The 16,549-nt window shown below is 40.1% G+C and overlaps 1 protein-coding gene across 2 annotated transcripts in view; it reads left to right on the top strand.

The window, feature by feature from the left end:
• Positions 1-5,546: 5,546 nt before the first annotated feature.
• The window catches only part of Spag16 (sperm associated antigen 16), a 1,047,686-nt gene continuing 1,036,683 nt past the window's right edge, over positions 5,547-16,549 (top strand). For both annotated transcript variants that reach the window (XM_026786385.1, XM_013351621.2), the window contains exon 1: positions 5,547-5,733. In XM_026786385.1, the coding sequence (XP_026642186.1) occupies positions 5,613-5,733 (121 nt within the window). In that variant the 5' untranslated portion in view covers positions 5,547-5,612. The remainder of the gene's footprint in view (positions 5,734-16,549) is intronic.

Below are 16,549 nucleotides of genomic sequence, written 5' to 3'. Positions count from 1 at the left end.
GCATGAACATATTTGTCACAGCCTCCTGCAAGCTACAAGGGTGATGTAGAAGGCCACATGACACTGGAACAAGCAGAGGCCAAAAGAAACCAAGAGAAGGTCAAGAGTCCTCTACTTTTGGAGAAAGCAGGAACCATTACAGGACACAGAAAATGAACTGTCCTCTTCCTCTGGTGAGCTAGGACTTGCTCTCTAAGTAGCCACACTGTGAGTTCCTCAACCACTGTCTTGCCCAGTGCTTTCTCGGCTGCTGTGACATGGCATTGTGACGAGAAGCAGCTTACGGGTAGACGGAGATTCTCTTTCTGACTTATCATGCCGCACCTACATATTACACAGCTGGCTAGAGAAACTGAGGACATGACTAATAAGACTTGCCATCTGGTTTATTCTGCACAAATCTGAAAAGACACAGAGTGATGTGGGATTTCCCTCTGTATGCTGTGATTACCGGTGATTAATAAAGAAACTGCATTGGACCTATAGCAAGGCAGAACATAGCAAGGTAGGGAAAACTAAACTGAATGCTTGGTAGAAGAAGGCAGAGTCAGAGAGACGCCATGTAGCTCCGCCAGAAACAGATGCCGGAACATTACCTGGTGAGCCACAGCTTTGTGGCAATACACAGATTAATAGAAATTCGTTAAAGTAAGATGTAAGAGTTGGCCAATAAGAAGCTTGAGCTAATAGGCCAAGCAGAGATTTGATTAATACAGAGATCCGCCTGTCTCTGCCTCCCAGGCATTCGTGATTAAAGGCGTGTGCTACCACACCTTGAAGTCACAGAGGTCAATCTCCCTCTGCCTACCAAGTGTTGGAATTAAAGGTGTGTATCACACACAACAACTCTCTTCCTTTTTTTTGTTTGTTACTTTAAGAACTTTAAATTTTAGTCTGCATATACTTTTAACACACAGTAAGCCATTTAGAAATTTTCTTTGTCTTTGAATCTCTCTTTACTGTATATCTCTCTTTTTCTGACCACACGAGCCTTTAATTTACCAAGCAATATCAGTAGGACTAAAGGCGTGGCTTTGCCAGCTAGATCCAGTCCATTCCTTAGCTTTCTGCCATTCCAACCTTGTGGCTGAAGTACCGGCCAGAGCCGCATTCAGTGCCACAAGTCTACAGTGTTTCAATGTCCCTGCCAGCAAGCGAGCTTCAGCAGCCTGTGCTTGCAAACTGTATGAACCGCCTGCATAAAGGAGTCAGAGTTTGCCCTGGCAGGACAGCCCAGAAAGCCAGCATTTTTAAATAGCACAGCTTTTTTCCTGCTATGGCTGAAAACCGAAAAGCATGCATTCAGCTTTTCGTCAACATTGTTTAAGTGTTTCGTGGCAGGACCTCTTAAAAGAGCTCCAAACTTTGCAGCTAAAGCTGAGTCAGGAAGCCTCTCTTAGATGAGAGCGCTTGCTTGCCTCTAGCAAGCAGAGTAGAACCGAGAAATGGCAGGTACCAAGAAAACATGCTTTACTCTTTCCCAAGCTTTCTCAGGCTTTCTGTGGACTCAGTTACCCATACTTCTGGGCGCCATTCTGTAGTAATCGGTGCAGAGGGGCCAACCCAAAACAAAGTCAATGGTATGTGCTTTTGTAGACTTCCTGTCTTACATTGTTTTGTTCAGACATTTTTCCCCTTACTGACCTTCTGTTGTATTCATGATTTTCAATTTTGAGTTTTTATGGATTTATTCACTTTTTTTAGAAGTGTTCTTCATAGACTTCTTTTTCATCTCTCTCGTTTATTTGTTTATTTAAGCATTTACTAATAACACAATGACTCAGATTTTGATCTTGTACTTTGGCTTATATTCTAACACTGTTTTATTAACTTTAACAGTTGGCCTGACTTGGCCCATTGTAACTCCTTCAATGGATGGCTGGATCTTTTTGATAAAGCTCTATCATTATGATTATATTTTTCTTTTTTTAGAAGGAGAGAGTTTTTTCTTCTGGTACTGTAAAATTTCTTCAGAGTCCTTTTGTACCTACCTGAGCAAGGCCTAGAATCATCTATTTTTCCCATGAAGCCCTCATTCCTTTTAATTGGAAAGAAATAGAAACCAAGAATCATATTGGAAATCAGAGGTTTTTGCTGCAGCCGAAAGAAATAAGAAGTTTTTTGGGTCAAGCTTGTGTCATGTGTTTCTCATCACAGAGAACTGACTAACTCTGTTTCAATTACAGAGAAAAAAAGTACAGAAGGGATGGATTTTCAAATGGATGCTAGTGCAAACAGAGAAAACATGTTGTGTGTGGTGGGAAAAATGATGATTTTTCAGCAATTTGCTATTATTTCTATGAACTCAGAAATTCTAAACCTGACTACCACTTACTGTGAAGTTTTGAATGAAAACAAAAAAGCTACTGGTATCAAACGGGCATCAGCAAATGGCTTAGGCTGTAGTGGTAGCAAGTGAATGCCATTATCTTTGATAATTGAATTGTACTTTGCAATATATTTGCATGTGAGTATTTTCTGCTTTGAAACTACACACGCACAGAGTGTATTCACTACCAGATTGCTTTCTGGTTTTGCTTTTAAAAATAATTTCACTTTTGCATAAATGGGGCATTTAGGCTGGGAGGAGATCACATTTGTTGTCCTTTGTAATTTGTTGCTTCAGCTCGAGTGTCTCTGCTGTTTTCATTGTTTACCTCTTTGGGGAGCAAAGCAAAAAGCAGTTTCCTGCTCACTCATCAAAATGTTGAGGCTTCTTTTATTTCATCCCCACTTTAAGGAAGCATGTAAAATATACAAAAAAGAACATCTATAAGATAAAAAATATATATGTCAAACCACTATTGCAATCTAAAGGTTTGTGTGTATATGTGTTCTTTTAGTCAGGTGTTCCCACCTCTTTTAAGTTAAAGCAGGATCTACGGTCTAGTAATTTCAGAACATAGCAAGACAGCCTTCAACTGCACTCTTTGCAAAGACACAGGACTTCTAAGAAAGGAGCAGTCATCACAGATTCCCTTTTTCTAAAATCTGAAAGCATTATCTTTTTGATGTCTGTTAATTTTTTTATCAAATTGTTCTTTCAAGCATTGCTTATCCAGTGTAGATATCAAAGAAATTACACAAATGCTAAAAGTGGTTTTCATTTGAATTTTCCCGAAACATCACTGATCAGGTCTCTGTGAACATACTTTCAATTGTAATAGGCAACACATCTTGGATGAGCTTAAAATTTGAAATTGATTACACGGACATAAATGGATTAGTAACTCAGTTAATACCTTGGTTATTTGGAAGCCTGGCAAAATGAGACTCACATATTTTGGGGGCTATAAAATATCTCCTTTTCTTCTTTATTTTGACAAGTATCTCTGACTTCTCTGTCTTACACATTTAATACTGGCTATACTTTGTATTTCATTACTGTCATAAAAACCCATTTCTTATGTCCAAGTGCTGACTATTTTTCTAAAAAAATGTGCTTTACTTTATAGCAATTATTTTATATTAAGCTTTTTAGTATTTTTTTTAACAAATATTCAATCTGGGGTCATTACAGTCACAATAAAATAGGCAAAATTTACTTGTATTACTTATAGAAAATATCTGATATATAAGAAATGATGATGAGAACTCTTTTTTTTATTTTGCAAGACAGGGTTTCTCTGTGTAACCATTCTGGCTGTCCTGGAACTCATTTTGTAGACCAGACTAGCCTCAAACTCACAGAGATCTGTCTGTCTCTGTCTTCTGAGTGCTGGTAAAGAACTCTATATATTTTACTTTTGAGTTTTTCCACTTAATCTAGGTAGATAGATTTTAAAAGTCTTCATAAGAGAACAGGAAGTGTAGTCCAGGCAACTTAATTTACCTAAAAAAATGAGGAAGAGCTTGATCAAAGACAATAGAGACTTTGTAGCAGATAAAATACACTAAACATTAGAAGCGCCATGAGATTGTCCCCTGCAGGTCTCACGTTTCTGCCTGTTCTTCTAGACAACAACATGGCCCTGACTACTCCTTACCCAGGTCACTTTCCCAGTCTCAGTTTATAGCTAAGCATCTTGCTAGCTGAGGCCACGCTTCCTTAGAAATGAAGAACAAACTAAGTCAACAGATCCCCATTTTCAGAATCTCTCTCCCGCATTTCCAGTTCCACGCATTTAATGAGCACTTAGAGTGTTTGATATGAGAAAATGACAGCAACTTGAACTGTTTAGATATCATTGTGTCCTGTATTCCAAAACTCAAAACCACGACAGACATGTTTAACAGAAACAGCTCATATTTCTTATTGCTGTACGCTCTGAATGGTTTCCTAATGCTTTGTTGACTTACAGCTAATAGCAACCATTTGAGGTAGGCGGCACTATTTTCAGCTTACAAATGAGGCTGAGGCCTACAGACAGTTAGTGGTGGGTCCATAGCTATGCTGTGATGGAAATGGGCTCTCGATTACTTCTGGCTTCCAGCACTTGGGTTCTCAATCATCTAATAGAAAGTTAACAATTTTCCCCTTGTCTGTCTGTCTGTTTCCTCTTCCCCCTCTCTCTGCCTCTACTCTCCCTCTGTCTCGCCCTCTGTTTAGAAATAGAAACTTTTATGTAGTTACCAACTGGAATTCATCAAGGAATGTAGAATAAAAGGAACCTGAGCGGAAGATGGTCCTAATGATGCGTATATACATATACCATATACATACTTATGATGCCTATATATATACCGGTCACAGCAACAAACACGTGACTGGGCAAATCAGTCAATTCTCTCCCTTCCCCTTCCATCCCTTCTGTTTCTTCTCTTTGCCTCTTTGTCCCATTCATCTCCTTCCCTTCCTCCCTGTTCCTTTCCTCCAGAGGAAGCACATTAGCTCTTAACTACATTCCCTAGCCCAAATATCATGTTAAACTTTATGTTAGGGTTATAGGTAGCTCATAATTTTTATTGATGTGGGTTTACCTCAGCAAAAATCAATGTTGCAATTCGAGGCCACTGGGACTATTCCAAGTCTGTATGTAAGAAGCCAAAGTCAAAAAAGATGTCCACATAAACGCATTAAAAGATTGCTAGAAAGCGTGTAATACAGATGAGCACCCTCATTCTTCATTGCTAAGGGTATGAGGGACATTTGGCATCTCCTCAGTTGGCCAATAATGTCCTCTAGAATTTCCCCCTTCCTCTAGTTAGAGAGACAAGTATTCTCCCCTTTAAGTCTGTCCCTACTAGAACATTTGGGGTTCTCTACACATCTAAAAATGAGGACTGATGATGTTTAGATGTGAAAAACGAGAGGAAAGGAAAGTGAGAAAGAACGGGGTCAAAGCACAAGGCCAAACCAAGTAAAAATCAAAACTCCCAATAAGTAGCCTGGGTTAAAAATGCAATCCAAGCCGCTAGGTTGGGTTTGTGGCATCTAGTTTCCTCTACAAGCTGCCTGGGGCGTCTGGGGTAACTAGGCAACGCGTTGCCGTAGCAACTGCGGACACGCAGAGGGTTAGGCGCTGACCCTCAGGTCCTCCTCTAGTCGGGGGGTGAAGGGTCCCGCGATCTCGCGAGAGTTGCCACGCCAGTCCGTAGGACACCGTGGGGCACCGAGGGGCTCCGTGGGGACCGTGGGGGCAGCGAAGGGCCCTGGGGGCCGGGCCGCGAGTATGGCTGCTCCGCCTGGGGTGCCGCCGATGCGGGTGCTGGAGGAGGCGCTGGGCATTGGCTTGTCGCCCACGGGCGACGCGGCAGAGGCGGTGGCCGCCGAGGGCGCCTACTACCTGGAGCGTATCCTTCTGGTGCTGTCGGGGCCTGCGCAGTGTCCGTGGGACACCCTGGAGGAGTCCTTGTCACCCCTGTGTGTCGTAGCGCCCACTGAAGTCACGCTAGGAGTGTAGGTTCATCCGTGGTCCTGAGCATAGGGAAGCCTCCAGTACTTTACACCTTGTCGGCATGAAGGTGCCTCAGGGAATTGATTCAGTTCTGTGATTTATGGTTGTCCTAAAAAAAAGATCCTCAGAATACCTTCGCAATGGCTTCCATCATTAAGAGAGATGAAGGAAGACCTGTGCCTATGGGCACAGAGATGAATGCACAAACTACACATGGTTGTGGACATTGTCCAACTGTGCCGTCCTAAGTAATTTGCCCATGTATGGCTGGCTGCCTTCTTTAGGAGTTTTGGTTTTGGCTGTTTAGTGATAGCACTGATTAAATCTTTATCCCCCATTGGGCTGCTCAATTGGGCTACTAAAGCTGACAAATGCTTGGAAGAAAACAACATCATGATGAGCATTTATGAATGGGGTAGCAGGAAAATTGAATAATTTTGTGTGTATATTTAGGTTCACTAATTTTTGCAAGGCTATAGAGGACTTCATTCCTCTAGGTAAGTGCATTCATTATTCTGGATTAATGTGCACTGTTTGTAAGAGTCATATAAGTTTTTCTTTCAGCAGATAAAAGAAAGATGACTACCTACAAAGATGTCAAAGACAGTAAAAAAAAATCTCCCTTTATTATTTTACACAGCTATAATCCTTTGTGTCTTAATTCAAGATCTCATAGATCCAGCAGCGATCCATTTGTGATCTTTAGCAGGCTCAGTTATATTCATATTTTAGGGAGTCACACAGAAGCACGTAAAGAGTTAAAGAAAATATGTAGTATTATATTGGATTCTAAATGATTTTTACAGGATGTAAGTCTGAATACCTTGAAATCAATATGAATAAAATAAGTGGATGCCTTAGTGTTGTAATTGAGTCTTTATAATCTGTTTTCATAGCTCAAACAGGATATCTGTCCCAGAATGTTCCCTTTAAAGATAAAAAACATATGCTATAATTTCTGAATTCATCTGCATCAAACAATTGTAAAAACTTGTCAGCATGAAAATGAATTATCTAGAAATAGTTTAGTTATTAACATGAGACAAATAGTTTGATAACACTTTGAAGATCTATTTGTAAATTAAATACAATATTCTTACACAATGAAATTTTAAACAAGAAAATCAGATTTATAGAATTTTCCAGAAGAACACTGAATTAAAACCACAACTTTCAGTTTACACACTCATCTTTTTTTGCTAACGTTTTTTCATACAATATATTTTGAGCATGCTTATCGCCTTCCTCAACATCTCCCAGATATTGCTCTTCTCCCTCCCTACCCAATTTTGTGGTGCCTCTAAAACAAAAACAAAAAAATAAGAAACAAAATCCAGAATAAGTAAAAAACAACAGCATTTCCCCGCAAACCCTCCCCAAAATGAAAGTCAAAACAAACAGGTAAAAGACCAATATAACAAAAATGCCCAGACCAAAATGAAACAAAATGTCTACAAAAACACCTTTGAGTTCATTTTGTGTTTTACAGCTACTCCAGGGCAATAGGCCTGATCTGGAATGTGCAATGTGATATCGCCCAGTGAAACCATTAAATAAACTGACTTTTCCCTTACAAACCCCTATCAGTTACAGATAGCTTCTTGGTTAGGGTTGAGACCCTGAATCTACTTTTCCTTCCTAACTGGCTTGAAGCTCCATAGGTCTTGCGTGTTCTGTCACACTCCTTGTGCGTTCATATGCTACACACAGATCTTCCAATAAACACTTTAAGTCACAGTTGCAAATGTAAGACAATCAGATTTGTTAATTAGGTAGTTTTATGTCTTCTTACATCTCTTCATAGTTGACTGATTACTACTTCATGTTTCAAACAGAGAGCGGGGGAAGGTAGCAAAGACAAACATCTAACTAGTTATTTTTCTACATTCAGTGTTGAGGGAAGAGGTTTAGTCATGGGAGAGGTTTTAACTATTAGTCAGAATGAAGTTTGAGGATTAATTATGAATGCCAATTATCCTTGTATCCCTGGGCTCTCTTCACACGAGTAATTAGAAATTGACAGTATTATATTATTTGACATTGTTTTGTAAGGCAATTATTATAGTTGCCGAAGTGAGACTTTCTTGAGTTTAAAGTCTCTAGCTCTCAGGCTCTTCAGTGGCTAAACGGAAATTATAGTATGCTTAAGTGAATCAGAACTCCAGTGCCCTTTACCTTGCACATGTGTGTAAATATCTCTGATTTAGTGCATTTTGCCCAGATTTCTCTTATACTTCATGCCATACTACTGGTACTAGATAATGACCCACCAGTATTGTAAAAGGTCTTTGAAAGAGGTTCACTTAACTTCTCCAGGAAATCATCTGGTATTCCTCCAAAACATAGAGACACAAAAAACATCTGTAGACTAATGTGGCTCAAACCAGACACAGGAGCAGGACTCATCATTAGTGTCATAATTTCAATCATGTGCCAGATAGTTTCATGTCAGCTTGCTACAAACGAAAGTCATCTGAGAGGGGAAGCCTCAATTAAGAAAATGCTTCCATAAAATTGAGCTGTGATTAAAAAAAAAAAGACTGAGCTGTGTGAGGGCAAGCCTGTAGGGCATTTTCTTGGTTGATGATTGATGATTCTGGTTCCATAAGAAAGCAGGTTCAGCAAGCCAGTAAGCAGCCCGGCCTCTTCATCAGTTCCTGCCTCCAGGTTCCTTCCCTATTTGAGTTCCTGTCCTGACTTCCTTAAGCAAACAGAGATGTATAAGTGCAAGCTTAATAAACCCATTCCTCCCCATCTTGCTTTTTGGTCACGGTGTTTCAGCCCAGCAACAGAAACCCTAACTAGGACAGTTGTCAACTTGGCATACACGGAAAGAAGGAAACTCAGTTGAAGGATTGTCTAGATCAGTTGTCCTATGGCCATGTCCACAGGGCATTTTCTTGATTGCTACTTGGTGCAGGCAGGCCCACCCCACTGTGAGTGGTGCCATCCCTAGGCCTGCCGGCCTGTGCTTTAGAAGAAAGGTCACTGAGCAAGCCAGAGAAGTCACCCTATAAGCAGTGTTCCTCCATGAGTTCTGCTTCTGCTCCTGCTTTCCTTTCCTGCCCCGGCTTCTGTCAATTGACTGTAACCTATAAGTCAGATAAAACTTTTCCTCCCCCAACCAAAAGGTTACTGCTCCGTCACAGTAACAGAGGCCAGTTAGGACAACAGGAAAGATGCTTCTGCCAATATGGGCCTCAGTGTTTTTGTTCCGGCTTAGGGAAGGTGTTCAGGAGAAAGATCCCGCCAACAGTCCTTCCTGTTACCTGCTGGTTGTTATCAGTGACTCTTGTTTCTTCTGTGAAGGGTTTCCTGATGGAATTGCTTCTTTGTTTTAAACTTTCTCAAGGTGTGCTGGCAGCAGACACAATGACATGGCTCTCTGTGGTCACCAGAGCACTTGGAAATCTAGTCAAGGAATGGATGGATCCCTCATAGAACTTCTTGTTAGGAAAATACTTGCAATATTATAAAACATGCTGGGCCAAGTAGTTGTCTACTGAACTCAGAAAGGCTGGTGGCAGTTGTCAGTGACGCTTTAAAGTCACAGTTTGGTGGCATTTCAGTTGTAGTAGTGACTAAGGGCTACGTAATAAGGTGTGGCTGTTTAGGAGTTCCCAGTTTCAATCGTCAGACACATGCTGAGAGGAGTTTGGACTAAGCAAGCTAAAGGTTAGTTGATTTTGGTGTTGTTTCTTGAAACCAAAACCCTTCCAAGAGAGAAAAATGAAAGGCACACTCTAGGAAAGAGAAGCATTGAAGGTTCCTCTTCCTCTCCTAACTCCACTCCCTGATTGGTGTTTAACTATTTTGTAGGTCTCTGTATTTCAGCAGTAAGAATTTAGTGTCTTAGGTTGTGTAGATAGATGAGTTTGCTGCCTTCTCTAAGGTTACCGCTGTCCCAGAAGCAGTTTCTCATGGCTTGGTGAAGTGAAAGTGAGGCTTTGCATCATCTTCAGCTCTGGATATGAACATGGTATCTACAGCTTCAAAATTAAGGATTTCAGAGCCACCCTGGAACAAGGCTGAAGCACTAGACTGGTGTCCCACCTAAGATGCCTGTTTTCTATGAAGTGCCTCACTGCTGGAGAACCATCCATTGATAGCTTTCACCTACTTGAAAATTCTATCATTGATGCTTTTTATTATAGTTTATTGCTTTTATTATTAACATTATGTTGTTTTGGAAAGACTATTAATTGGGTACTGAAAGAAAGTAGCTAATATAATGAACTTACTGGCTTCTCTGTTCTTCCCCTCCTTTATTTCTTCCTTCCTTTCTTTAAAAATCCCTCAGATAACGTATGTTTCAGAGTTTGTAAAATCTGAAATTTTATATGACTGCAAAATGTTTGTGAAATACTTAGTAAATTGCTATTTACTAATAACTTAAGTACTTCCAATTATCAGAAAGCTTGTGTTTAGATGCTAGAATTTCTTACATGTATTCAAATAATAAGATTTGATACCATGAATATAGACTCTAGACCAACAGCCATGTACTAAATCCAGAAGGTTCAATATTGCATGTTTTAATGCCATGGGCTCTTTACAGAGAACAAATATTTTGCTCTGTGTCCTGTAGTCTATGTTAACTTTAATGAATCACACATGAATCTTTAAATGATGAAGTTTAATGCAGTAAATCAGGTGAACACTGAGTTTCTTTGTGGCTAACAAGCTCCCAAGATGCTACAGGTCTGAAGACTATAATTGGAGCAGCAAACTTATAGACAAATTGACTTCTAATAACTATATTTTCAGATACTGTGAGCATGCTGACAGCTGCCTACAATCCCAGCCCTCAGAGTGCCGAACAAGGCAGGGGATTTTGGTAGTTCCAGACTAGCCGAAACTACAGAGTGAGGCTCTATTTCAAAAACAAAAACAAAAAATATGTTCAGATAGAATAGTGTGTAGAGCCCATCTTTATGTCTCCTGACCTTGAAAGACCCATGTATTGCCATCCACTATGAGAAGCATGCAATTAATGTGCTCAGGTATTTCAGCTCTGAGCAGAAGCTGTGCTACAGCTGCTTCCTAGCAGAGTGGTCAGTAGCTTTCCACTCTTGCCAAGTCTGTTGAGTTGGTCGTAGCTCTGTGTATATGGTGCTAATAACCTAGAGGACTTATGAAGACTTCCTGGTAAATGCCATCCAAGTAAACGGCAGCGAGAATGTGACAACGGGCAGGCCAATTATTTGTCATCTCTTATCTATATTTCTCAGTTAACTTTATTTAGGCTGGTATTCCTAAGAGAAGGATATTTGCTGTTTATAGTATTTTCCAGTTTGGTAAATAAAATGTTAATGAGAGTGGATCCAGGCTGGATTTTTTTTTATTACTTCTGTGAACGTTGGTTGTGAGAAGATTGCAAAGATTGCAAAGTGATTTCTTTCTACAGCTCTGGGAAATTATGGAAAGCCTAATTAGTAATGTCTCATTCTGGTCCTCTCTAAAGATGCTGCTTGCTGTATGCTACCTATAAGGATGACAGAGGAAGCATCTTGTAAGTGAAGAAGTTGTTTATTGCTTATAGCTGCAAATTGTTCATTGATCCACTTTCAGCAGAACCCACTTGCGACCCATTTGGGCTGTCATTTCTATTGTTAGTCCAGCTGAAATATCGCTGTGAGGCATCTGGTCATGAAGCTATGTCTTCTGTGGCACTGTCGTGGTGTTCTATGGCATTTTCAGTGCATGCATTATAAATCTCAGCCTGTCTTCTAATGGGATCCACAATACCAGGAGCTAGGGCATATTCCGTAAGTTTAGAGACTAGCCATGGTGACTAAGTATCAGGGAGTGTTCCATACCATAAAATGCTGATGCCCCTAAATTACTCTTAGAACATGAAGATGTGACAGAGTGGGAGCCGCTGTCTCTAGCTAGACTGCAGCTATATGATATAGAATCTGGCCTGGAAATGAGGGATGCCATGGTTGTAGGCAGGACAAGAGCAAGAACAGGCTGTAGACTGAGGGTCTGCAGATGCAAGGGCACAGAAAGGCAAGCCCTAGAGCCAAGGGTAACAGAAAAGGTGGAAATGAGATTTGCATGTGGAGTGCAACATTACTGTTAATATATTCTTTGGGGGAGTAGTGGACAGATGAGGGTAGAAACGTCTAACTGTTCAGAGCCATCTTGGCATCATTAAAACAATTTGAGTCTAAATGATCACTTATTTTCTCCATCAGAAAACAGCTGTACATGCAAACCACGGAGAGGTTAATTTATATGGGTGCCTCCTAGAACACAGGCTCTCCTGGGAGACCAGATCACAGTTGAGAAAGTTGCTCAGTGGAAGGACAAGTAGAGTAAGGAGTTAGCTTTTCCTTTCAGACAGTTGTCCATGACTTGCCCCTTTCACCTTTGCAAGATTGCTCTCCTGAAAAATGTAAACCCCTCTTTTTTTGCATGTGATGCTCCCTCAGATTCTTCTTCATTTCTCTGGCTGTCCCAAGGGTCAGAGGATCAGTATCTAAATACAGTGCATTATCTTCATTAGAACCTCTGAGCCTTTGGAAATAGATAACGCTTTGATGTGCTGGGCAGGGTATCTGTTTTCATTGGAATGATCAGGATTGGCATCTGACTACAAACCCATCTTTACTCCAAGCACTGGGGAGGTTAGAATTGAGCCTGTTGCTTCAAATTTAAGTCTTGGGATCCTCTGGGTGTACTGCATCACTGTGTATTTCTGGTCCCCTTTCTCCTCTAATTTTCACAGTCACAGAGTTCTATATCTCCAGTGGCATGCACGTTTGTAAATCGCCACAGAATCATTTAGTATCAGCTTGTGCATTTGGCCATGTGTTGCTAGCTATCCAGACAACAGATGCATACAGATAGCCACACCGTGCAATACATTTTTTCAAGGACACTACACTACCACATTCAAGATGAGTTGCTTTGGGAAACTCCTCTGTACAGATCATGTTGTGGCTACTTAAAGATAGCAGTCAGGGAGTCTAACTGCTCCTCTTTTGAGTGCTTTGTTCTGTATTTGATCTTTCTTCGTACTAATCCTTTGGCCTTGGTTAGATTAATGATCAGTTCTTTAGCCTCTAGCTGCTTTATATTTCTTTCTCCTCCGTGCTCTTCAAATCGAGCTATTTAAACGATTTTATTTGGCTGCTGGTAAGGTGCCACTGAGACACGGAAAACAAATATGTGAGGTCATTACCTAGGATATTGAAAACAAATTTTGTATTTATATTATCTAAGATGTTAATAAACCATGTATTGTTATGGTGCAGTGTAAAAATACTATGATATGATGGAAAATTCTCCGCATTGAACTGAAGAAACATGTCTCTGTCACTCATAGCCTAGGAAGTCTCTTAATTTATATTTCTCAATTTTCATCTTAAATATGACAGGGATGTTTAATCTCAAAGGGTCATTTTGAAAGTAAACAGTGCTATACTCCATGGGAAACACATTCATGCTTTATCAAATGACATTTTTCATATAATCTGTTTTTTTTATTGTGAGGAAGCAGTATCTTTTTCATGATTAAAAGTTATTGCGGAGGACATTTTCTGGGTAAGATTTCCAAGTGTTGCCTTACATAGCTAGTACTCTGAGGACAAATGACATTTTCATCTCTATATCACCATGTTAACAATCCCTTTTGGTATCTCTTCCTCACATAGGCAGTGTGTGCTCATTTGGAATTTTTAGTCTGTGCACCGAGGATGTTAGAATATTTACTTTGTTTTGGAATTTATCATGCACAAGTGGGGAGAATGACATTATTTTCTGGAAACTGACTGACAAGGGATTGGTATTGAAATCACCTTGGAGTAGCCACTTCTCAGAAGATGTTAATGTCCTCTAGCTAAGCCCTAGGGAATTTTATTTAAATAAATAAAAATGTTACAGAAAATTCAGATGTAGAGCTGGAAGGAGGCTTAGAATGGCTCGTGTTCGCCCTTTCACCTTAACCAATGAAGAAAGATTTCTTCATAGACGCTCATCTCTTTCTAGAGCGAGGAAAGGGATCATAAAAATAGATGTACAGCTTTTACTGAAACTTAGGGACCATTCTAAATGATTTTTCTCATATAGTTCCTCTCCAGGTCTCTTGAAAACATGCAAGGTAGTTTGGTTGGTAGTTGGGCTGTCCTTGACATGATAAAGCAAAGGTCCTGCCTCCTGCATTTCGTGTTCTGTGACAGGTACCAGGACCTCGCACCTGCTTGGCAAGCGCTGCTTTACTAGGCTACAGCACTATCAGGTTTTGCTCTTCACTAGTCCTTATATGCTGAACATGTTTGCCCTGTACAGCCTTTAAGATATTGAACTTGAGGCTTGGCTATAAAAACTGTTGTGGTTATTCATCATTTATTGAAGTAAGCTTAGCTACTATGTCTGTGGAGAGAATCACATGAAGATTGAATGAAGGCCATCATCCAACACTGAGACAATGTTAGCTCTCCTTTAAGTACGTGCTGCTGCCTTAGCTCAGGTTTGAGATGACTGCCACCTGTCACTTTGACTGTGACATCATGGTAGCTCCTCAGTGAAGGCGGATCGGATTAATACAGACCAATTGGTATAAGATGATACAACTTTAATGTAAATAGCACACTCACGCAACCGAAGTTCCAGCGATGCACCGAAACAGGAAACCGGAAAACGGGCTGCAGCATCTGCGCGCCCCAATTTAAGTAAACATTTGCCCGAGCCGTCCCGCCCCCCAAAAGCGGGCTCTCTCTACACCTCAGAATCATCCAACTAAGTAGCTAATGTATTCTTGACCTTCAGAAACTGTGATGTAACAAATGTTAATTGTTCCTTTTACAAACTTTATTGAAATATGATTGACAATATAAATTGCATTCATTCAGCTGTACAATGTAAAACTTTGATACACTTATCTCAGACATTTTGAAATGATTATACAGTTGAGAAAGTAATACACATGATGGTTTGAATGACAGTAATGTCCCTCATAGGCTCATGTATTGGAACACTTGGTCTGCAGCTGATGGAACTGTTTAGGGAGGCTTGGGAAGTGTGTCTTTTGGGGAGGAAGTATGTCACAGGAGGCAAGCCTTAAGAGTTTAAAGATTCCCACCATTTCCAGTTGCTCTCTACCTTGGTCAAGATGTGAATTCCAAGCCGGGCGATGGTGGTGCACGCCTTTAATCCCAGCACTCGGGAGGCAGAGGCAGGAGTTAGTTCGAGACCAGCCTGGTCTACAGAGCTAGTTCCAGGACAGGCTCCAAAGCCACAGAGAAACCCTGTCTCAAAAAACCAAAAAAAAAGATGTGAATTCCAGCATCCTGCTCCAGCCCACATGCCTGTTTGTTGCCTTCTCTTTGCCTTTATGAACTTTAACTCTCTGCAACTGCAAGACAAAATAATGTTTCTTTTGTAAGTTGCCTTGGTCATGGTGTTTCATTACAGCAACAGACAAGTAATTAAGCCAATGTATTTGCCTCGGAGTTTTGTTTAAAAAAAAAAGTGATTTCTTTAGTTAGTATATACAATAATCTGCTTCTTTATAATGTTTTATATATGTGTATCATTTACCCTGATTTAGTATTGTGTATGCATGACTGTATTGGCTTAATAGATACATAGATTTCTCATACAAGAGAAAACATGCAACATTTTTTCTTCTGAGTTTCTTGTACTTAATATAATGATCTTCAGTTCCATTTTCCTACAAATGACATATTTTTCTTCTTTATAGCTGACCAGAATTCTGTTGTGAATGTGTATGAGCCACATTGTTTTATCAGTTCATGGTAATAGACATCTAAGCTGCTCTTTTGTTTTGGCTGTTGTAAACAGAGATGCAGTGAACACATCTGTACAGGCATTTCTGTGTACACTGATTTTGGTCCCTTTGGTTAGATGTCCAAGCATGGTTAGCTGGATCATGTGTTAGCTCTAATTTTGCTTTCTTTGAGGAGCTCTTCATTAGGTGTAGTGAAACCACTGAAGAGCTGTGCTCCTTGAAAATGTCAAGTTTCTGACTCATTATTGTCTCATGGCCTTCACGCTGTGCACTATGCCTCCAGAACTTACTCTTTTCATGATTGGAAATGTATTCTATTCCATCAATATCTCCCCATTTTCTCCACCCTTAATCTGTGGTAACTACCTACTACTGTCTCTTTCTTTAAGATGAACAGCTTATAGTTTCCAGATATAATTGAGACCTATGTGTTTCTGATGTGGTTTTGCTTGGTTTATTGTCTTCCAGGTTCATCTACATTCTAATAAGCAGTGTTTCCTTATTGTTCTTTTAAGCCATATGTTATTGGAAGTTTGTTATGCAACAATAAATAATAAACACAGATCTTTGTATCTGAGGTGCTATCTTAAGAAGAAATGTTTCTATCAGAGTGGCTGTGCAACTTGGGAGAACACAAATATTCAGAAAACTTTAAGATGGTGAAGGAAAAGTTCCTTAAAGACATGGCTGTCAGCAGCTTGGTGCTTCCTAAGAAATAGCTGGAAAGGAAGAAATCCTATTGGAAATGGTTTTGCAGCAATAGATAGCTAGCACAAGTAGTCACTTTTCTCCTTGGAGTAGTTAATGTGGATGCATTGAAGTTACAAAACAGATTGCTGGCATGCACCCTTTTATATAGCTTCTAATTCTAATTCATACTACCTGAATGACATTCTGTAGTTGTGTAAATACTATTAAAATCAAGCTAAAAGTCACTGGCTAATAATCATACAGG

The sequence above is a fragment of the Microtus ochrogaster genome, linkage group LG4 (genome assembly GCF_000317375.1).
Source record: "Microtus ochrogaster isolate Prairie Vole_2 linkage group LG4, MicOch1.0, whole genome shotgun sequence".
NCBI lineage: Eukaryota > Metazoa > Chordata > Mammalia > Rodentia > Cricetidae > Microtus > Microtus ochrogaster.
Note: the sequence above shows the minus strand (reverse complement) of the source record. Positions and strands in the feature narration are given on the sequence as shown.